This window comes from Argentina silus, assembly GCF_951799395.1.
Source record: "Argentina silus genome assembly, chromosome: 3".
NCBI classification, from domain to species: domain Eukaryota; kingdom Metazoa; phylum Chordata; class Actinopteri; order Argentiniformes; family Argentinidae; genus Argentina; species Argentina silus.
In genome coordinates, this window is record NC_139657.1 from 5,255,148 (window position 1) to 5,279,852 (window position 24,705).

The 24,705-nt window shown below is 45.1% G+C and overlaps 1 protein-coding gene across 3 annotated transcripts in view; it reads left to right on the forward strand.

The window, feature by feature from the left end:
• Window positions 1–24,705, forward strand: part of cttnbp2 (cortactin binding protein 2) — a 51,664-nt gene continuing 26,959 nt past the window's right edge. For all 3 annotated transcript variants that reach the window (XM_083665581.1, XM_083665582.1, XM_083665583.1), the window contains exons 1-2: window positions 1–172; window positions 6,574–6,681. In XM_083665581.1, the coding sequence (XP_083521707.1) occupies window positions 92–172; window positions 6,574–6,681 (189 nt within the window). In that variant the 5' untranslated portion in view covers window positions 1–91. The remainder of the gene's footprint in view (window positions 173–6,573; window positions 6,682–24,705) is intronic.

Consider the following 24,705-nt stretch of genomic DNA (forward strand, 5'->3'; position numbering starts at 1 on the left):
ATTCAGCAGTGTAATAGTTAAAGTAGTACCGAATGCGTTGTTTTATGTTCTGTGTGGTGCCCTTACTCCAGCAGACCGCTACAGTAGGAAGATGGCGTCCGAAGGAGCGAGCGGGGAGCAGCCTCCTCCGATACAAACACTAGCAACCACAGTGCTTGGAAGTGTCGAAGCGGTAAGACCTTTTATGAAAAATAAATGTGGCACATAAAGAATTGGTTTATCAAATGCGTTTTATAGGCATAGGGGTGTGGAGTGAGTAAGCGGCGCGCGATTATTTCTCCAATTCCTCCGGCTCAGCGTTCATCGCATAAAGCAACAGCAAGATATTATTATGGTAACAATGTAGCGAGCAAAACAAAACAAGGATTCATTTCATTCGGTTGGAATGACAGGTTACATGTACTATCCTTCTAATGATGTGTTATGGTAGCCTAAATCCCAATTACAAAAGTACACACATTTATTATCCATTTCTAAACCTCTAACACAGCTCTTCTATAGTCATCATTGGCCGGACTTATTTGCGGTGTTATTACAATGTTACAAGGTGTACATTTCAATACAATTTACGGTAGGCCATAATATGTATCCACCTTAACGTGTAATCAACGCGATGTAGACGTCTGAATACGACGGTTGAGTTTCCTTTGCGATGGTTGAGATATGTTGCCATTTTTCTCTACGTCAAAGCTCTAACTTTAAACACAATATGGTTGCTTTTGTGTTGATGAAGGGTACCTTATCATCATTTCTTTTAAGATATTGCTTACTGCGGTTGTTTCGGCCCTTGTGTTAGAACAATATTGCCTTTTTCTTCAGAAAAGAAGGTCCCTCTCCTGCGAGGGCCCTCCTCTCCTACGTTGTGTGTAGCTATACTAATCTTTGATACATCACGATCATATTTAAAGTTGTACAGTAATATTTGGTTTCCACCAGCTTAACTGTACAGTTGACCATTGACCCAATTGACTAGTATAAGACCACTGAAATCAAGTGAAAGTATTTGTTTGTCCCCACTAATCATGGCTGAGCTCCACTTGTTTATCCACATCTAGCTGGGATTTCTCACACTAGCCCCTCGCAGGTTGCAACATATGTGCCAGGGCACCGGCTTGCTATCCCTCTGTGCAAATTAATCAATCTTTTGCCCCATGGGAGGGGTCCATGGAACCTTTCCCTGGTTGTAGCATGCTCGGATGATTCCATGTGCTCCTATGTCAGTCTGTCCAGTGCTATCGACCCGTCAATTCATGCAGAATGGGCAGTCTCCCATTTGCCACTTACTTTTTTAACTACTCCTGTCCTGCTCTTCTCACAGTCAAAATGACTACATACATAAACAACTCAGTTGGGATTTGAGGTTCAGAAGGTAATGGAAATAAGGAGCCTTTTGAAATAAGAGGGTTTAGATCCCAAGGGATTGAGGGGAGTGAGACAGGCGGTGAGCTGTGGAAATGGGAGGCAGAGAGGTGGGAGAGGGGACAAAGATAATGAGGCGGTGGGAGGGAAGAGGGAGTGGGGGGATGGGGGCATGTTCACCGGAGACGTTTCTAAATTGGTCTTAATTTCAGTGACTCAGCTGGCATAGCTCGGAGTACCGTGTCAGCCAGCCCCGTCTGAGCGTGCTCTGTGAGCCCCTTGCTTTAACTACCCCAAGCTAGTTTACATTTAGCGTTCAGCTGAACAGGTGCTCCGATGACAGCGCAACCAACCATCCTCTTTCGGCTCGGCCATATATCTCTGTCTCGAGGCCTTCCTGCCAGCCCGGCGCTCTCATTCTCTTTGGGGGCTTCCGCTTCTATGCCCCAATGCCTTTGACAGTTAAATAAAGCACTTTGTTCTTTGCATATCCCTGCAAGACCCTCTTTGTTGGCCCTCAGTGGGAGAGTTTCTCTTGTGAAGGGCTCTCGAGGACAGGTCCACTTTGTTTAGAGAGGGGTCAGAGGTTGATGAATGGTGGTCCGCTGGTCACCTCCCCAATTCACCCTTGCATTAGTTAGTGTGGAGAACATTTTTACAACTTCTCTGAGTTCCAATCGATGTGAATGTACTGTGGCCGCCTACCCAACCTATTTGACAAAGTTAGACCATACAGAATAACTATTGACATGCCTGTGTGTGCAACAAAGTATCTTGTAATTGGTTTTAAAGTGCATACAGTCACATTACCTAGCACTTCAATACTGTCTGGGAATGTTGATACTTTAAAAAAGAACACTCCAGCAGATATTTTCTCGCCTTCTCCATGGCCCAATGTGAAGTGACACGAGCCTGATTAACTTCAGTACAGTGAGGGCTTGAATGCTAGCCAGGCTGCTGCTCTTGCCCTTTGCACACAGCACACGGCTGACGGAACAAATTGGCGTTAGCTTCCCTCACCTGCTCACTTGCAGGGGAAAAGCCACCCGAGCACATTGACGAAGTGCAGGGGAAAAGCCACCCGAGCACATTGACGAAGACCAGGGGCCACATGACAGCAAGGCTCCGGGATACCGTCAGGCAAGCCTTCCAAGACTTCTAATTCTCCAAATGAGAAATGCGAATCCACGGTAGCAGAATGTTGCTGGGACTTTATGCCAAACCCTCGATAGCAAAGTTTAACAAACCATACACTTATACAACACATTTACTTTAAGAACTGTGCTGATTCAAAGTTCCATGACGTTATTTATGTAACCACATTTCCCCAAACCAGGTTATGAACAAGTTCTGCTCCAAATTGAGATTAAAATATATCTGCAGAAAGAGTGGGGTGTTAGCTATCATACGATAAAATGTCTCTTTTGGTTGTTGGGCTACAGTAAGGCAAGTGGATTAACATCCGGTAACAGAATGATGGTAACAGAATGATGGTAACAGAATGACTGAATGGGTGCCCTATAGAAATGCATAATTTCCGGATTTGAATGTCATTCTTCACGTGATGATGTAGCAAAAATAGGGACACAAAGATAAAATAGACACTCTCCTTAAGGTAATAATGTCTTCTTTTATTAACTGTGTATATAATGTATACTGTATATAGATAATTGATCACACAACAAGCATACATCTGCTTTTGAAAACTCTTCATTTAATGTGATTTAAATCAATTACATTTGTTGTTCTCAATGTCTTCTTAATTTTTGTTAAACACAAATAGCCTACACTTTTGCCACCCAAAAACATAATTTGAAAAAGTTAAATACAAGTAGGCCTATGTCATGTGCAGACACATGCAAAGACACATCTGCTCCTAGTTTGCCTCAGATAGCGTCTGCAAAATGAAAAGGTTCTTTATTGACTGCAACTGGTGTGTGGGAGGGATCCTAAGGATCTTATGTGTAAATGTGCTCTTTTACGATGAAGACAAATCCCTTGCTGTCCTTTTTGTGGAAGTGTACAACATGCATGTCATCATTCACTATGGCAGTTACTTGCGCTACATACTTGTGTGATTTGCTTTGCTTTCCCCACTCACTGTACTTATCAACAATGAAGTCTACATTTTTTTGGAGCATGAGATTAGGATGTTGATGTGGTGGTTGGTGAGGATGTTGATGCAGTGGTTTGTAACTACTACTGTATGATTTCCCACTTTTCGGCTGTCCCTATGGAAGAACCCTTTTGGAACCCTTTTAAGTTCAATGTATTCTACATGGAACCCTAAAGGGTTCTCCCACAGGGACAGCGAAGAACCCTTTTATGTTCTGTACAACCTGTTAAATATGTGAATGTAGCCAATTCAATTTCAATAATTATGATACCGATTTCATTTGGTAACAGAATGACCAGTTTGAACCACTTATCAATTCACTTATGTGGGTTTTTGGTAATATAATGACCGGAGACTGGCCAATGATTCTTTGTCTTACAGAAGCCAAACCATTTCTGCAAAACAAAATGGAAGTGTTGGTATTAGTTGACCGGGGTCTATACTTGAACATTATTGAGGTTTTAAGACTTCTTCCGGTAAATGCTTTCTTAGACGCTTTTCCATATATCTGACCAGAAGCCTTTGCTTGTCCCCTGTTCTTATGATGGAAGATGGTTTAAAATGTATATCTGGTTTAATTTCCCCAACATATAGACTATTCGCTTTCATTTGACACCCTCACAAAAATTATACACTCACTGGCGACTTTATTAGGTACACCTGTTCAACTGCTCGTTAATGCAAATATCTAATCAGCCAATCACATGGCAGCAGCTCAATGCATTTAGGCATGTAGATATGGTCAAGACGACCTGCTGAAGTTCAACCCGAGCATCAGAATGGGGAGAAAGGTGATTTAAGTGACTTTGAACGTGGCATGATTGTTGGTGCCAGACGGGCTGGTTTGAGTATTTCAGAAACTGCTGATCTACTGGGATTTTCATGCACAACCATCTCTAGGGTTTACAGAGAATGGTCAGAAAAAGAGAAAATATCCAGTGAGCGGCAGTTTTCTGGGCGAAAATGCCTTGTTGATGCCAGAGGTCAGAGGAGAATGGCCAGACTGGTTCGAGATGTTAGAAAGGCAATAGTAACTCAAATAACCACTCATTACAACCAAGGTATGCAGAAGACCATCTCTGAATGTACAACACGTCAGACCTTGAAGCAGATGGGCTACAGCAGCAGAAGACCACACCGGGTGCCACTCCTGTCAGCTAAGAACAGGAAACTGAGGCTACAATTCGCACGGGCTCACCAAAATTGGACAATAGAAGATTGGAAAAACGTTGCCTGGTCTGATGAGTCTCGATTTCTGCTGCGACATTCAGATGGTAGGGTCAGAATTTGGCGTAAACAACATGAAAACATGGATCCATCCTGCCTTGTATCAACAGTTCAGGCTGGTGGTGGTGGTGTAATGGTGTGGGGGATATTTTCTTGGCACACTTTGGGCCCCTTAGTACCAATTGAGCATCGTTTAAACGCCACAGCCTACCTGAGTATTGTTGCTGACCATGTCCATCCCTTTATGACCACATATTCCAGCAGGATAACGTGCCATGTCACAAAGCTCACATCATCTCAAACTGGTTTCTTGAACATGACAATGAGTTCACTGTACTCCAATGGCCTCCACAGTCACCAGATCTCAATCCAATAGAGCACCTTTGGGATGAGGTGGAACAAGAGATTTGCATCACGGATGTGCATCCGACAAATCTGCAGCAACTGCATGATGCTATCATGTCAATATGGACCAAAATCTCTGAGGAATGTTTCCAGCACCTTGTTGAATCTATGCCACAAAGAATTAAGGCAGTTCTGAAGGCAAAAGGGGGTCCAACCTGGTACTAGCATGGTGTACCTAATAAAGTGGCCGGTGAGTGTATACTCTGATGAATTTCACATTTTGGTCCTCATGGGTCCTTTTACACGGAACTGCCCAGAATACCGCGGTTGTTGAATCGATTAATAGGCTTGAAATGAAGGAATCAACTGCTGGATCCTCTCCTTCTAACCCCATCTTGCTCTGTGCTGTTTTGAATCAAACAGAATGTCATGCATTATAAGAGTGTTTATAAGGAACATTTTCAAGGCAACAGCTTGCTGAAATCCCAGACCCGGTGGCTCTATGGCCATATTTTGTATGTGATTTAGGAGCCGGCTTTGAAAGCTTTCTCTTGAGTTTCCTCTTCAGATATTATGTTATCTCATCGGTTTAAAGTTTTACTGAACAATTAGCCATGCGAAAGCTTCAGGGAATAAAATGCAATTACACGTGCTGGAGGAGCTTCTTAGCAGAATCATTTGCACTAGTTGCCAATTCGAAATTCGAATGTCCCTGTCCAATGTCATCTCTCGCTTTTTCTTTGGGAGATTTTTTACTGTCCACCTATGGATTCCTTCATTTAGTAGCTTATTCACTTATCTTATCTCTACACAAGCTGTCAAAGGTATGTTCTTATACAGTCAGGCGGACAACAAGTCCTCTCTTTGTACACTGTATGTAGCAGTTTCACGCAGTCTTGGAATGTAGACAAACCAGCTACTGTTGGTATGGCTCCTCAACGAGACAACCAGTAAAACTCTAGGAATGTATCGGTTTTAATTTTTTACGGTCCGAGAGGAAAAGCTTTTAATTGATTTAAGGCGCAGCAGAAAGTGGTCTGGTCGCTCACAATTACCGTCATCCTCCCTGTTCGGCCCTGCAGGTGCTACTGGCCAAATCAGCATTTAATGATCTGCCTAAATGTAATTGGACCTTAATGGCCTCCAGGTACGGTGAGACACTTAGCCTAATTTGACGGGAACCATCGGAGGCTAGGAATGAGTTGTGTGTTTGTCAGGCAAACCCAACCTTTTTTGTTGTTGCAATATACTGGACATTGGTGCACTAGACATATTTGATGGACTTCTTTACCCAAAAATTTGTGAATGAGTGTTGATTACAGAAAGGCGATGGATTTTGAGAAATGGGGAGTCTACAAGTGTGATACTATGCTTTGGAAGAAAAAAAAATCTATATTATTAAATATTTATAACATTTCCCAATATTTTAGTGTGTCCCAGAAGTTGTGTAATATGCTATATTCTTTCTTCCTCCTCAGCAATACAAGTTAACCATGTGTTTGTGTGTGTGTGTGTGTGTTTTGCAGAAATGTGAGTTTAACATGGATAATCTGAGCAAGCCAGAGCTCCTGACACTGCTCAGTATCATGGAGGGGGAGCTGGAAGCCCGTGACATGGTCATAGAAGCCCTGAGGGTGAGTCACACACACACACACACACACACACACACACACACACACACACACACACACACACACACACACACACACACACACACACACACACACACACACACACGGTCCTCTGTGGCTCAGTTGGTAGAGCATGGCGTTAACAATGCTAAGGTTGTGGGTTTGATTCCCGCAGGGACCATATATACTGAAATGTATGCACTCACTGCAATGTAAGTCGCTTTGGATAAAAGCGTCAGCTAAATGGCATATATTATTATATCACACACACACACACACACACACACACACACACACACACACACACACACACACACACACCTTCATCCCCTGTGAGCCAATGCCATAGGGATTGTAAGCCTTTAGCACCCATTACCTCTTCCGGCATCCGAGCAGATTCGCTCCATAGATCTGTGGTCGTTGTCAAGACACATGAAACGGTGTGTGATAAACACGCACTTGTGCGGGGGAGCTTAGTGGTGTGGCGCACTGGTGCGCTTGCCACGTGGTCGCAGTGTTCCTGGTTCGATTCCGGCCCTCGATCTGTCTTGCATGTCATCCCTCCTCTCTCCCCCATCCTTCCTGTCAGTCTCTGCTGTCTCTATCCCAATAAAGCAGACATGCCCTAAAAAAACATATTAAAAAAAACAACAACAACACGCATTTGTGTGCAATGTAGATGATGTTTGTGGTCTGTTTCCATGGCCTCTATGCTTTCTGCTAGAGCTACCAGACATGCACTCTTTCCCAAACAGATTCTGAGAGGACAACAATGCTTTTCCAGTTGTAGGTGCAATTTTAATTGTTTACACACATTAATGAATTATACATTTAGTTTGCTGAAGAAATTACTCCAAACAAGACTCTGCAGGTACATAATTTGTATCAAATCAAATACCATCACGAAACATTTATAGAAACAGTTGTAGCCATCAAATATTCATACAACAGCTGTGAAAATATTGATGAAAGATATATCCCCCAACTTCCATCCTGCTTTCGTAATCACCCATAGATAAGTAGGGCTGTAATTATTACCTGTGTTGATTGTTACCTGGTTGTAGACAGAGTTGTCAAGACTTCAAAACTTATGGCATCAAAAAGCTGTGGACAAAATGACCAAAAGCTGGCCCTGTAGCATTCCTTCCTTGCATGAGGGCAACGCTTACAGATGAATCCGCTGTTTACACCCCACAGTAAACCTGTAATTAGTGTTGAACTAAGCAGCTTAGGTTCTGCAGGTAAGATACTTGCGACTTTCTCAATGTGGATGAGTCTATACGTGATTATGTGGATGAGGTTATATTATATGGATGACGTTTGGATGAGTTGGAGCAGCCAAGGTGACGTCTGGGTCTCTGTTGTGTCCTTTTATCGAGGGTAGTTGTCCTCCTGAGGGGGGGGCAAATGGCAAGTTATTTTCGCCTGTGCTCCACTTTGAGCTGTCCTCTGAAACTTTTTTTTAATAGGTTCTTAATGTGGGATCCTTCAGCAGTCCTGGGACCAAGGCTGTAGACAGGATAGAGGCCAGACCCTCTGTCTTTTTTTCCTGCCACTGGAAAATTATAATGAAATTGTTCTCTATTGGTTTCACTGATTCACAGACGTTGCCCTTTTCTTTTTTTAAAGATGTCCGTGGTACTGTGCCTTTGTCCCTATCGACCCCACTGGCATTGAACAGAGTTTCTCTATTTTCAACCTTGCTCTGTGTCATTGGCCCCGGAGACTGTTCTTAGTATTGAATCTATGTCCCTCAGCACTCTCTTTCCCTTTTGAACCCCTCAATCTCTCTCTTTTTCCATCTCTCTCTTTCTCCCTGTGGCTTTCCCCCAGGCTTTGTGTGTCCCTGGTGGCCCCCTCCCTGTGGATATCATATCTCTGGTAAAAAAAAGAAAAAAGCTCTTTACTGCCATGATGACTGTCCCAAATACAAAGACCCTGTTTGTTCTCTCTGAGATAAGTCTGATCAGAGAGAGAGAGAGGGAGAAATAGAGAGAGAGAAAAGAGGGAGGGCGCATACAGTGGACTCTGTGAACGAGAGAGGAAGAGGAAAAAATGGAAGGGGACAGAGAGAGGCCCAAATCCTCATTTATAGGCCGAGGGAGGGAGAGGAAAATCTGTGTGTGTGTGTGAGAGAGAGAGTGAAAAAGAGAGAAGGGATATGGGAGAGAGAGAGAGAGAGAGAGAGAGAGAGAGAAAGAAAGAAAGAGAGGCCCATATCCTCTCTGAAAGCAGGACAGTGTGCCAGAGAGGATTAGGCTAACAAAACCCCCAAATCGCCAGAACGCAGTAAAAAAAAAAAAACGTCATCTGGAGACCAGCTGTACCGCTGTCGATATCAGACAAGGCCCCTGTCCTCTTTCAACCCAAGCCCCATCAAACCCTGCGCACTCAAAGCCTCCACCGGCCTATCAGCTTCGAACCAGGAGAGGTTGAAGAGCATCAGCGTTTAGCGTTCTAGCGCCATTTGTTTGTGGCATTTGGGCGTTATTAAGAGGCTTTGGCGGTGGCGATTAATTAGCGTGTGGCTAAAGCTGGCTGAGCCGACGTATCGGGTTTCATCCCAGAGAATAGAAGGGGCCCGTAAGCAGATTAGCCAAACGAGACCGATCACATGATTACTGTACAGCACTCTTTCGGAGGGAGGGCTGTCAGCGATTCCAAACAACATGATTTATTGTCCAAAAGTAGACACTGTACTTTGTGGGTTTGTGAGTCTGCCACCTTAGCTAAGACCCAATAATAGACCTCTGTTTGTTTGATATGTTTGCCTTGAGTTCCTTGGAAGCAAAGAGAGCTCTTTTTGAGGGCAAGAGATCCTGGACATGTTGAACTAGTGACTGGAAATGTGTGCTTATCCAGCTAAGCCCTATTTGAATACATCAGAAATGCATATTTCCTGCCCCCCTTCATTCACTCTGATCGGTAATGACTTGATTGGTGAAAAGCCATGTAAGACTTGTGCTTTCACTTAAAGGATAAGTTCAGATTTGTTTAACCAAATCAAAATTTGTGATGTAAATGGCATGGTTGTAGAAGGGTTTTTGTGTGATTTCCCTTGGTTTTGAGAAACCTGCCAGCGACACCCACAACTTCCTACGATGGAAGAAATCGGGGGGGCACACGTGCAGCCGCGAAAAAAGGCTCCAAAAGAGCTCAAATACGTATTTTTTGGAAACGGCAAAACTCCAGTCAGAGCATGTGAGTGGAGCATGAGCGGAGTGGAGGGGACGTAATTTGACTGGAGCATGGAGCAGGTATTCAAAACAAAAGCCTTCTCTCCTGCTCCAATTCCCGCATGGAAATGTGTTAGTCAATGATGTGATAAAGCCGTGCAAAGCAAAATGATCTGTTTTCCCATTATGTTAAAGAAAAATATGGTAAATACTTTCAAGGTTAGATGTCAGTGTTTGTTAAATGGGTTAAATGATTGTTTTAAACGAAGAAAGAAATGGAGCGAATTTTGAGCAACAACCTTTTTCCCGTGGGCCATTTTGGTGCATCTCCTACCGCTCAAGACCTACGGGTCTTTAGATAGGGTTAGGGTTAGGATTGACGATCTGGACTTTTTCCGCAATGTTTTATTCCGTTTTGTGGGACTCGAGGGGGAAAGAAAGGGTGCATTTCGGCAGCAACAATAACTGCTTTTTAGACACCGGTGCCAGTGCCTGCTGAGGCCTACGAGTGGTCAACTAGTGCTCAAAGCCCAGTGCTTAAAAAAGCCTAGTGAAAGCCTTTTCCACAGCTGGGCTTTTTAGTCCTGCCCCGTAATATAGTTTGTTTACATTCTGCAGTTCGTAAGGTGGCGAACTCAAGAGGCACTAGCAAAACATTTTCTGTAAACCCTAGAGATGGTGGTGCGTGAACCATGATCTGAAATACTCAGACCAGCCCGTCTGGCACCAACAACCATGCCACATTCAAAGTCACTTAAATCACCTTTCTTCCCCATTCTGGTACTCGGTTTGAACTTCTGCAGGTCGTCTTGACCATGTCTACATGCCTAAATGCATTGAGTTGCTGCTGTTGAGTTGTTGTGATTGGCTGATTAGATATTTGCGTTACCGAGCAGTTGAACAGGTGTACCTGATAAAGTGGCAGGTGAGTGTATTTGTAAAAAGCTCTATTCAGATCAATTTGATTGTGTTACAGCGACCGAACTTGGATTTTGCTTGCCACCCACCAAGTTCGCTAGCCAACTAAAGCTCTAGCCCTGTTTGACCTCATCAGGACCAAGGGGGTAGAGGAGGCTAAAAGCCAGTTTTAAGCACCGTTGAAGCCCGGAAGTGACTGTGGAAAAGCAGTTAGCATTGGCACACGCTTGCATGTACAGCGTTAGCCCCCTCTGTGGAAAGCGGCTATTTTTCCGCTACCAGCTTCCGCCCGTATCATTGATTGATGGACACCATGTTGGCATGCAACGTAACAACTGCATGTGATCTCTCTTGCATGAGTAAGGTACTGTGGCACCACTTTGCTCAAAGCATTATGTGGTCAGCTATATGCTTCTATATGCACGGCATAGGAGATTCCTGGAGCAATCATAGGTTCTTGCGTCAGGTTATCTTCAACCATCTAGCTATTTAAGGCATGCCCTGTTGCTGGGTTTTTTTCTCCACATTTCTCCCCCTGCGTCTTTCTATGGATAGACTGCATGGCTACAGAGGCAGACCCTGGTTTTAGTTTAACCCCCTCTGTCCACACACACTTAGCAAATTAGCATCCCACTTGGCTCGGCTGTCCGCATAGCAACCAGAACCCCCCTCCTGCATGGCAACAGAGCCTTCTTTGAGCTTTTTGGGTCGTGTTACACTACCACTGACTGACATGCCTCTTTTGAATCCTAAAAAAAGCGCCTGAACTGACCCCCCGCACCCCTCCCCCAACTTAGAAAAATGGTCACCCGTCACTCACTATCTCCGGAGGGCTTATTTATTCTGACTTTGAGTCAGTCAGAGGAGAGACAGGGCCCTCTCAGGAGAGAATGGAGTCACAGTTGAGAGAGCATGTTGGAGGGAGGCAGTCTCTCATGTCACTCTGTCTGTGTGGCTGACCGTGGTTTTGGCTCCTATTTAAGAGGGTCATGGCACAGTAGAGACATCTTCACACAGAATCAGGGGTATTTGAGAAATTTCAGGAAGTAGGTCGTCGAGTGTGTCTCTCTCTCTCCTTCTCCGTCACTCCGCCTCTACCCTCTCTTTATTCCTGTCTCTTGTTCTCTTATCACTCTGCCTCTACCCTTCTCTCTCTCCTCTCTTCTCTCCTCACTCCCTCCCTCTCTTTCCCTCCATCTCCATCTTTCCCACTTCATTTTCTTTCCCCCTCTTCTCCTCTGTCTCTGTTCCTCTCTCTCTCCTCATCTCTCTGCATCATGATTGGCTGGGTGTTCGATGAACAGGCTCCTCAGGCTGATTGGATGACGCACGCCTATTGATGTTAGCGGTGCAGCGTCACTCTGTAACATGGCGTGAACGTGTTCACACAAGGGCCCTCCACGTGAGGTGGCGTCGCGGATATCGCCGAATGAAACAGGAGACGGACACAAAAATAACCCCCCTCTCTTTTCCAACGTGTGTGTGTGTGTGTGTGTGTGTGTGTGTGTGTGTGTGTGTGTGTGCCTCTGTGTGCCTCACTGTGTGTGCATCAGGTTAGAGTGGGTGCCTGTTTGATTGTGGGCAAATGAACTCAAGTATGCATAGTGTGCGCAATTGTGTGTTCAGTTATCTACATGTGCACATGCGAAAGCAGTACAATGGCGCTCATTTGAAGAAAATACCACACAGACATACTGACACAAACACACACCCGTTAGAGTTTGAAGAGTGGAGAGAGAGACTGCTTGAAACTCACCTTAGTTACTATCATTATATCTTTAAAAAAAAACATAGCTCCGACGCGGCACACCCAAGCCTGGCCCGGCCTGAATCATTTGTCAGAAAATCAGGCCCGGCCCGGCCCGAGCACATCGGGTTCAGTCGGGTTTGGGCTGAAATGTAAAACCTTTAACACAGTATGGGCGGAGTTAAGGATGGCGCAGGGCCATTGCGCCCCCTAGCAGATAGATTGTGCAATAAATGAAATCCTGAATAAATTATATTCAATGCAAATTGTATTTGATTAGTAGTGTGTAAAGTATGTGTAAAAGGAAAGAAATTAATGTCAATAATCAAGAAAATAAGAGGGATGGTCTATGGTCATGTGCTAAATTAATAATTAGGTATAATATAAAAACTGAGCTCTGTCCAGGGACCTATGTGCCTAAGCCCTAAACTCTGCGATGTGAACCTGTCCCCACCCGCAACCTGACACGTCGGTCGCTGAACTGCCTCCTCTTCAGTGCTGTCCAGACAGTCAAGGGGAAAAGTGCCTCACACTTTGAAAACCTGATTGGCAATGAGGTACAAGGCTATGGTTTACGATGTTTATTTGTCAAACGATGTGGTGTCACAATGCAGCGACACCGAGCGGACAATGACACAATGTCCAGGCAAAATATACCAGAAAGTCTACTGCGCCCTCCCCGAATTTCCCGCGATTGCACTTGATATTTGGATCAAACTTTGTGTGGAGAGAGCGTCGGATGAATTGGCCTACATCCCAGCGATATAACAAGTTAGGTATTAAGCCCTGAATAGTCACCTGCAGAGATGTGGGAGGCACAAGGCTTTGCCTAGAGGAGTGTTGGAGGTCCCAGGGAAGTGAATACATCTTTTGATTCTATGTTTGACCTGCAAGTTGTGGGTGTAAAGTTACTCGGCAGAGCTTTGCTGCTGCATGAGTAGTCTGAGACGCCCGTTCATTTACCAGTACTTTGATATAGTTGTAGTTGTTTGTTGGCAATGTGCAAAATCTTTTTTTTTCTTTCACGTAGTTCTTGCACACCCAAGCCAAAAAGTCCAAAATGCGTATGTAACTTTAATTCACAGTGGGTGTTGTTCTGTAGGGTTTGTTGTTCAGAACAAAGTAGAGAAGAGCAGCTGCGAGTGGTTGAAGTTACGTCACTCATGGCTGCTGTCGCCATGGCTAAGAGGCCTGCTGACAGGGGAGAGAGAGAGAATTGACTATCGGGCCATCTCTCTCTGTGTGTTCTCCATCGCTGTGTGTGTTCCCTCTCGCTATGTATGTGGGTCATTCCATACATAAAGGTGCCAGTGAGTCCTCTTAACATGTCAGTGGCAATGTTCAGACGATTTATTTCATGTAATTACATCAAGGTATAAAGGAGGAACATGGCAACATCAAGAAGTAAATTAATAATTTGATTTGGAAACTAATATATGAGTTTGTAGGATCTAATGCTTACAATCGGTGTAGTCAGTGGTGAACTGGCCATCTGGAGCACCAGGAAAAATCCTGGTGGGCCAGTGAATCTGTGGGCTGCGGGGCCGGTGGATGGGCTGGTGGATCTCTGGGCTGCGGGGCCGGTGAGAGATGCATCCCAAAATGAGCACCCCCCCCCCCCCCCCCCTCCGGTCGGCTGAAAAGTCCAGGCCCGTTTGGTTGTCCCAGTCTGTCCCTGGATGTAGTCACCGTTACTTGATATATACATACAAAATCAGCGTTGTCATTAATGTTATTCGTAAGCAATTAGGCCTAACGTTATTCGGATGTGCATTTGGTGTACAGCCGTTTTATTACGCCGGGACATTTCTTCTTCACTTAATTCGGAGGATCAAGGGTTTTATGAATGAAAATCTCTACAAAGCAGGTTTGAGTGATGCCCGATGTGATGCAAGAATAGTGAAAGTAAGGGAATCATTGGCGTTCACAGGGATTCATAGCAGGCCAAGGATTTAAGGATTTTTACATGAAGATTACTGGAAAACGACCGAAACTAACCTAATTTTTCATATTTGGATGATGCAAATTTCATCTGTTCAAACCAAAATACTAGAAATTACGATTTTAACTTTAATACAACAGTGGTGCCTACCTAGAACTTAACCAGAGCACAAGCTTTATATTTATATCTAATATGGAAGGCTTTATTCAAGATTATTGACTTGCACTCGCACTACTGAACAGACCTGTGCTGTCCTTGGAAATGCATCTACCATAGTTGCTGTAATAATGCTTCGAAGGCCATCTTAAAAAGAAATCTAGCGTAGTACAGTTTGGCACAGCCCTGTAGTTTGTAAGCCCCCTGGTGTGCATTTGAGCTAGACTTTCAATTCCTAGTATAGTAGTCTTATCTTCATGGCCTGATAACCTGGTTTTCAGGTCCAACTGTTGCCCGAGGCAGAGAGAAGTGTGGGAGTTATCCAACGCAGTAGGAGAAGATCCAATATGGAGATTTCACTTTGAAATGTTGGTTGTTTATGGCTGTAAAATGCCAGGTGTTGGGTATTTGCTGTGCTAGAGTTGGACTGGGGGAGTCAGTGAATGTTGGGAATGGATGGGAGAGTATGGGAAAAGTCCATTGTGAAAGACAAGTTGTCATGGGAATGCCAGGGGAAAGATGCTGCAAAGGAGCTGTGTTTAGGTGTACAAGGAGCCGAATACCGAGCAAGACCTTTTTAAGCAACATTGACGTTTATGCAGCACAGTGCTCTCTTTGGATCGCAGGCTTAAATCGGAATGACAGAAAATTAAGGGTTGGACGAGTGTATGGATGTGCCCTGGTTTATTTGAGTGGGCAACATCTTTACACATGTTCAGCCCTCCATTTTATTTGAGGCCGTGTTCTTGCATGACAGGGGTGAACTATGAACATTCTGGTCTGAAAGAGAACATGTCTAGTCCCCAATAGCTGGTAACATGCTCACCTAAAGTACCATCCCTCTGTCAATGATCATGTGATGGGAATGCTTAGGAAAATCCCCATTTCAGAGATAAGCTGTGTGGGGAGGACATTGGGAGTGGGGGGTGGGATGGGGGACAGGCAATGTTTAAGTGCTGTTAAAGCCCCTGGCCAGGTTCCATTTGGACCAGAGCCCTGTGCCCCCTACAGACCCCTAGAGCCCCCTCAGAACAAATCACTGTGTACTGGACATAAACACGCTGACGCGTGTGTGTGTGTGTGTGTGTGTGTGTGCGTGCGTGTGTGCGTGCTTAAAGTAGCAGTTTACAGTAGCCAGTCAAAAGGCTTCCAATGGCCAATGGTAATGTTAGCCGTTTACAACTCCAGCAAGTACAAGTCAAGTAAATTTTAACCGTTTACAAAAAAAGGGTAAACTGTGTTGACCAAAACAATCAAGCAATGCAGATAAAGTGATGAAGTATCACTTAAACACATACGTACATACCCAGACAGTGCTCATACAGACCTCATACTTTTAAGTGCAGCCTGGGTTCTGTTGTGTTCTTGAGGGAATAAGGGTTATACCCCCCTTTTACCGGTTTTGTCCATTAATCGATTATGGTTCCGACATGGCAGATAGGCCTATAGTCTCTTCATCCTCCTCACAGTGGCACACTGTAGAAGAGTAATAAAGATTCAAAAGCTCTTAGCAGCATGTACAGTATACACCATCTGTATTGTTCTTCTCAGATCTGCTGACACAAACCATGTGGACCCCTATTTGTAATGTTTTCTGTATCTCAATCCTAGTACTGCTACCCACGGAGCGAACCAAACAGTTCTTCCCCGGGTGGTCTGTGTGGAGGGGGGGGGCTGTCTAGGTCTAGGTAGGTCAAGTCTGCTCCAGTACAGATCCAGCATTGTCTGAGAGGGAAGGAGAGCTACTTCAGTGGCTGTTCTGTTTTGTCCCCGCCACGCTAAGGCGAATAGTATGGGGCATATAGGGCAACCTTTTGGTTTGCACACTGCACTTGGATAGTGGGGACAATGGATACCTTATGGGGCCATGGAGAGGTCAGAGGGCGTCTTCTCACATGTCACACCCCACAACAGCTCCCAGGTTGGGTTAGAGGAAGGGAAGAGGGCATGGGACTCCTGTTAACTGCTTCTCACCACCCCCAAACCAAGGAGACCACCCTGCTGGCGTGCCAATCACCCTCTCATTTCACACCAGACTGTGCCACCTAAAGGATGGCATAGTAGGGAGGGGAGGACTGAGTGTGCCAACCCCTATTGTGGGCACACACGTGCTGGCACTAAAATCCAGAAGTCTTTGGCCCTGCAGAAGTGCAACTAGAGTGAGTGTGTCGTATGCATCATCATAGGGAGCTTGTCATCGAACCCAAACCCTGGTATGTATTTCCTGTACTTATATGAAGTAAGCCCTTGTTAGGGATCTTTGGTTCAAACAGTGATACTATAACATCAGTGTATCTAAGCTTAATCACAAATCATTGGATGAACGTTAGCTCGTTCTCGCACAAGCATTCTGTGCCCTTTTCCAGGCTTGTTGTTTTCCATTCTATTTCATGATTGAAAAAGAAACCTCAACATTACCCACCCAATTTACGGCCATCCCAGTGCATTTATGGCCTGCCTCAATCCTTTCTCATTTGGTGGGTTTGGCGGCGATTTCCCAGGCGATGTAATTAAATACGAATGGAGGTTCTTTTTTATAGGATGCAGGCTGCGTTGGGTCGTTACAGTGTGGTGTTTTTTATTGGAACACTGAGTTTTTTGCGGGGAGAAGGAGGAGAAAGATCCATGTTTTTTTGAGGGAGACCGAGATGACTGGAGGGGTCCTGAAAATGGTCTCCTAAGCTTAGTCATAGTGGATGGGTGGGTGGGTGGGTAGGTAAGTCACTTGGCCTGTGTGTGTGTGTGTGTGTGTGGGGGGGGGGGTTGTAAGAGGAAACCAGGCCTGTCAGACTGAATTTTCAGCGAATGCGAGGTGATTGAAGGAACCAAGCTTTTTAGGGGGTCCCCTTGAAGTTGTTTGACCCCTGTCTGTCACCCAAAGTGATTGAGGTAGCAAGGTGGTGGCTGACCGTTTGATGAACCGTGTGCAGTTGCTCTGGTCAATGGAGGCCCCGGTCCAAAATTACAAATAGGGAGAAACATGCGCTCACAAAACACTTCATTAGGAACACTATACTAATACTGGGTAGGGCCTCCCTTTATTAGAACACTATACTAATACTGGGTAGGGCCTCCCTTTGCTCTCAAAATAGCCTCAATTCTTCGTGGCATTGATTCCACAAGATGTTGGAAACATTCCTTTGAGATTCTGGTCCATGATGACATGATTGCATCACACAATTCCTGCAGATTTTTCAGGTGCACTTTCAAGCTGTGAATCTCTCGTTCTACCACATCCCAAAGGTGTTCTATTGGATTCAGATCCGGTGACTGGGAAGGCCACTGAAGAACACTGAACTCATTGTCATGTTCATGAAATCAGTTTGAGACAACTTTTGCTTTGTGACATGGTGCATTATCATGCTGGAAGTAGTCATTAGAAGATGGGTAAATTGTGGCCATGAAGGGATGCAACGATACTCAAATAGGCTGTGGCATTCAAGCGATAATTGATTGGTGTTAACAGGCCCAAAGTGTGCCAAGAAAACATTCCCCACACCATTACACCACCTCCACCATGAGAAGGTGTACAGATGTTCCTAATAAAGTGTTTAGTGAGTGAATGTCTAATGGACATGTTTTTTACTGTGTGCTAATGGATACTTCCAGTGGTGATGGGCCTCATTTAGGTACACACATGCATATACACATGCATGAAGGTTTTTTTTTATTTTTTTTTTATAAAGTGTGCGCATTAATTTTGATTGAGGGCCCATTCACTTGCACACACACACACACACACACACACACCAAATGGACACAGGTAAGGGTGTGTGTGTGTGTGTGTGTGTGCAAGTGATGTGATGGAAGCGAGGCTGCCATTTTCTCCTCTAACTATGTGTGGGACTGAAAGCAAAGTTTTGCTGGTGGAAGCAGGGTTCATTAAATGTCCGCTCCGCAGACGCCAGGCCAGGGTATTTGTCATTGAGAACTTCAGCAGGGCCTACCAGGCACTCCAGACATATATGTTTTATTGCTCTGGTGCCTTGCCAAACTCTCCTCTCTCTCTCTCTTTCTTTCTCTCTCGATTGACTGAATTCTCTCCCCTTTTCACCAATTACCTCCCCTCTTTCTCCCTCTATCTTGCCCTTTCTCCCTCTTCCTCTTCTCCCCTAGCGGTGTTGTGGGTAGTATTTTACTGGGCCCGCTATCGTTCAAGGTGTTGCTTCCATTCCGTTTGTTTTTATAAGTGCCCTGTCTATTTACGGGGCCGCCACCCGTCACGGTTGCGACATTGCAACATTCTCTCTCCCTGAGGCACGATACCCTACTCTCATTGGCTCTCAGTGGCAGCAATGACCTTTGCCACCCTGTCTTATAGGTGGGTTGGGTAATGGGGAGTGTTGGTGCGTGTGTGTGTGTGTGTGTTGTGTTTGTGTGTTTGTGCTGGGGTCAGGGTGTAGGGTGACCCGAGCCACATCCAGAGTGTCTCGGTATGATTTTACCTGATGTGTGATATCGGATTAGCTCTTGGAAATACGCTTCCTCGGCCTGTTTCAACCAGCGCAGCCAAGAGAATGGTGACAAATAGATACAGACACTCCAGTCCCCATCAGTTCCAGCTAACATAATATGCACTGAACACAAGCATAATATCCCACATGCAAGTTGTGTGTGCGTACGTGCGTGCATCCATCCATATATATATATATATATATATATATATATATATATATATATATAGTAAGCTCTCTCTCTTTCTGCTTCTTTTTTTATGTTTGAAGAAATGTTTTAAAAGTGTCCTTTCTTTGAGTCAACTACTCACCACACTGTGTGCACTGCAGTGCTACAGCTGTAGCTTATGCTTTCAGTAGGCTACTAGATTCATTCTCTGATCCTTTGATTGGATTGACGAGATGTTAGTTCATACCGCAAGAGTTCTGACAGCTTGGAGGACGTCATAATTACTGTGTATGTCTATGGACGAAGGTGAGAACCACGAGCCTCCTCTGTGTGTGTGTGTGTGTGTGTGAGTGTACTCACTGTATCTGGGGCTTCATCAAACTTTAATTTGGCCTGTCAGCTGGGTCACTGCATTACTTTAAGCAACACCACCCCCTAGTCTGCACAGTAACACACATGGAAGAGGAGGTGTGTGTGTGTGTGAGGGCTATGCTTTGAACCTTGTGTGTGTGTGTGTGTGTGTGTGTGTGCGTGTACATGTAGCTTGCATATTTGTCAAAATATTGTTACCCCCTTCCCAAGCACAAGACCTCTTAAACAAGAGGCCAATTTCACAAGTGTCCTCGAATGTATTTAGCAGGCACCTGTAAGACACAAAGCACATTGCAGACACGGAATACCAGAAATACTTATCATAACCCACAGACCACAATTTCCCATCTTGTCTTCTATTGTCTCTAGCTTGGTTGCTTGGGTCCACTACTTTGTATAAGGAAAGCATTTCATACATACATGCCATTTTGGGATTCCCAGACATACTGGTAATGGCCCACTAGAAGAGTTGAGCACATTCTTTTCTCAACTTTACGAAGTTTCATCAAGCATCACGCGGTTTCAGCCAGGGCTAATGCCCATTATCCAATCCCTTTCAGAATATACAGCGAGGGGGCATCAAGAAAAGCGGGGTTTGGCATTTGTCATTTTGATGCCAATGGGTTTCTGAAATGGTTGTGACAACAAGGAGGGCACATAGCCTAGCACTGTTAGTGTGTGTGTGTGTGTGTGTCTGTGTCTGTGTCTGTGTCTGTGTCTGTGTCTGTGTCTGTGTCTCTGTGTGTGTGTCTGTGTCTGTGTCTGTGTCTGTGTCTGTGTCTCTGTGTGTGTGTGTGTGTGTGTCTGTGTCTGTGTCTGTGTCTGTGTCTGTGTCTCTGTGTGTGTGTGTGTGTGTGTGCCTGTGTCTCTGCCTGCCTGTTCTCACTGTGTGGCCGACCTGGTTATATAAGAGTGCCTTGGTTCCTGAGGGACGCCCTGGTTGAATCATAACGCTAGGCTAGCTAATGTAAATGTGACGTCACTGCTGTGTCTCTGCCATTACCAGAAGGCAAGATGTCGCTCCATTTCAAATTCTATTAACAGAATGCTACGTGTCGAGAGAGAGAGAGAGAGGGGGAGAGAGAGGGGGAGAAAACAAACGGAGAAAGGCCTAGAAAGAGAGGACGGAGAAGCTAAAGAAGAAAGGGCATAAATGGAGAGAGTGGTATAAAGAGAGTTGTGTAGGCCTAGAGCGAGGACGGGGAATGGGCAGCTTTGGGTTGTGGCCCTGAGCTGCTGTTTCTCTAGATGCAATGTAAAGGAAGCACAATGTACAACAGTATCTACTCAGGTGTAATGTACCAGAGTACTGTCGCACACCCTCAGAAGAACCAGGTTCTACTTAGAACCAAAAAGGGTTCTTAGGATGTCCCTGTAGGAGAACCCTTTGGGTTCCATGTAGAACCTTTTGGTTCTCTCTGTGGAAAGGGTCCTACATGGAACCAAGCTCCAACGGGACACATATGATTTCATGAGATGGAGTGTCGTCGTAGTGGCTTGTGGAGCTTGTGACTTAATGAGTGCCCTCACCTGATCGGCATCACTTATCCCAGTTTTGAAAGTGTCCACGTCAGATCTCTCAGTCAGAGATTTTCATCGGCCCCACCAAATTTCCGAAAGGCTGCTAAATATCCCTACGAATTAACCTTATACCCGAAAACTCCAAACATGGCACCGCGCATTGCAATCGCATTTCAGCTTCTCCGTTTACAATCATGGCGTTTAGCCGATCACCCTCTAGTTTACCTGCATACTATGCGGAAACGAGGAATGCCATGTTTGGCATTTTCCACCATGGCTTCAGTATGAAGTTAATTTGTATAGAGATTTCGTGGGGCTGATAAAAATCTCTGATTGAGAGTATGTGGATACTTTCAAAACTGGGATAAGTTTTGCCAGTCAGGTTGAGTCTTGTGTCGGAGCTACATGGGACCTAAAAGGGTTCTACATAGCACCAAAAAAGGACAGCCAAAGAACCCTTTTTTTTTTTTTTTTTTCTAAGAGTGTACGGGTTATTTTTGGAAGTACTGTATGATTCATGCACTTTTTCAGGTGTGCTTTTTAGAGCTGACACACATGCAAGGATATGCTCAGACAACATTGCTGTCACTTTATGATGAGCTGATCAACGTCTATTGTGGGCCTATTCATGTCTGTTCAAACACTTCAAACATCAACCGGTTATATAACTTCACATGTCTACTCGTGTGAAATCAGTCTAATCAGGCTTATTTCCTCTGGTCATCCAATTTATGGTCTTGCAGTTAGGGTTCTTCTTATTTTTTTCTTGCTTTTTCCACTCTCTCTCTCTCTCTCTCTCTATCTATCTATCTATCTCTCTCTTCCAATCTCTCCAACTCTCTCGCCTTCCCTCAACCCTATCCCCTGGCTCTCCACCCCCCCTCCTCCCATCTCTCCCTTTCTGCTAGACATGTGCTGCTGTGCACTGGTTGATCCAAGTGTGTTTATTGATCCCTCTAGCAAAGTGAAATCCCTCATGACTGCCATTCTGGGACACGTGCTCTCTCTCTCTCTCTCTCTCTCTCTCTCTCTCTCTCTCTCTCGGCGTGGCGAAAGGAGGTGTTCCTCCTGTCTTTCGAAAATGGAAAGAGATGCATTGGAGAGTGTGTGTGTGTGTGTGTGTGTGTGTGTGCGCACCTGTTTAGAGCACCTGGGTGTAAGTGTTCACTGTCAACGTCAGGAGGGGCACAGAGTTGTCTGGGGCATCTCTGTCTTTTTCTTATCTAGTTCACCTAATTATCCTGGTGTACTAGTGGGCAAGAGAAGTGCATGTGAATGTCTAAGTAGAACAGTGTGTGTGTGTGTGTGTGTGTGTGTGTGTGAGCGACACCCCTTCTAATCCCCTCTGTTCTTGATTGCCCAGTCAATCAACAGTGTCTGCGACATCGTGTATATTTTTAATCCCGCTCCCATGATCCTTCAGGATGAGCAGGCCTTTTCATATGGATATTTTTCTCCCACAAGGCAGTGCAGGCGGCATAGTGAAGGCTACGGATGCTACGCTAATCCGAAGCCGACCTAGAAGTAGAGTAGTGATGGCCGCTCAGGAGCGATGACTCATAACTGTCTTTTCTTTTTCTCGCTTCTCCATGACGGAGAGATTGATAGTAACACAGAAATCAATGTAGAATGGATGTACAAGTACATGGTTGGGGTCGGGAACATTTTTTATGTTCTGCAGAACAGAAGATAGTAGGACCCTGTCCATTAACAGCCCCTTGTCCCTTCTACATAGACACTTGTGTGGATTTTCCAAGCATTCTAATGGGCTAAATGGAATCATTGCCATACCTATCCAACACTTTCAGATCTAAACAAGCGTGTAACGAGGGGGGGGGGGGGGGGGGGGGGGGGGGGGGGGGGGGGGCGCGCGCGCGAGGCTAGGGGTTGTTTCTGGTCTCAGGCTTAGATCTGCAACTGTGCCTCACCTTCCCACCAAATAATGTAACAATAAGTGTGTTTGTTCAATGGTCCAGGATGTATTTTTGCTGCATTTAATCTCTGTTGAAGTCGACGTAGCATGACCTTTCCTTGTCGGTGGTGTTGCGGACGATGACCTTTTGCGTCTTAATGGCTGACGTTGTGACTGTGTTAGCTTGAAGTGGTATTGTTGGATTTTATGGTTATGATCATGCCATATGGTCATGGTCCATTGACCATAACTCTGGAAGGTTGGGGATGAGTAAAGTCTTATGTAATGGTGGTGATGGATAAAGAGGTGTGTGTGCGTGCGTGTGTGTGGGCGTGACAGATGGGCCTCAGAATCTAGGAGATTTGGCCTGTATCCCTCTGGACCCATAGTGCCCCAGGGACTGCCTATCCCCATCCCCTGAGCACTACACATACATACACACACACACACACACACACACACACACACACACACACACACACACACACACACACACACACACCCTCCACCTCCTATCCTGGCCAATAACCCAGTAAAGCCTCCAATGTCCTGAAGTCTTCCATATCTCTAGAGACCAAAAATGGACCCAAAAGAATCCCAGCCACACATGCTCAGCATAAGCCAATCACAGAAAGTGTTCATAATGTATGCTGTTTGTAGCCACTCCGCTGACCTAGAAAATCAAATGAGCTGTTTTTAGTGAATGAACGGATCTTAGAGTGGGAATGTTGTTCATGTGTGTCTGCATGTGAATCATCAAAGAGAGCATCTTTGAGGCATAGTTACTGCACACACTTTTTTTGGCTTTAGTGTTAATGACCCAAGAGCATTTTTTTTGCAAGAACAGGCGTGTGCGTGAGTGTGTGAAGACAGAAGGCACTGTGGAAGTCTTTAAACTCCACAAAGAACTGGCTGTTTCCGTCTCATTGAAACAGTCCTTACACACACACACGCACACACAGATGCTCTCACATGCACACATACACCACAAAAGCGCTCTCTCATTCGCTGACCTTTCGACTCAGCCAATCGAATCAGCCCCTGCTGCATCCAATTCAACCTCGCCATCCTTCAGGGGTCCTCTGCAACACAAACTCAATCCCCACGGCTGTCCTTTCTCTCTGCCTGCTCAAAACTATTTATTGCCCGACTACGCCACCATGTAGCTAACCTTAGCGTAGCATATCCTACTTCACTACAGGAGGTCATTAGCAGCAATAGCAGGAGATTGTTTAATTCCTGGTTGGAAGTTGTAGATAGTGGTGGGCGGACTCTGGCTGATGGCGATATTGATCCTGGACCACTGTGACTGAAATGAGAACTTGTAGGCGGGTCAATATATTGACTGGACCTATCATCGGGGGGGGGGGGATGAGGGCGGCAGAGTCATACCATGACTGGCTGTAAACTGGCGAACAGGAAGTGTTGATTAAAGTGGACCGGGGAGCCACTCTCGGTCATTAAGAACACTTTCTGGGGTGTCATTTGGGACTCATTCAGTGAAGCGTAAGGTACAGAGAAGGTTGAGGATAGAAATGCGTTGTGTAGAACTGACACAGCTCACCATGAGGTAGATAGAAGAATCGTGACGGCTCTATTTATTACATTTCTATCTGAATTAGCCCATGCTATGTTCTCTTTTTTCATGGTGCTTCTGGGA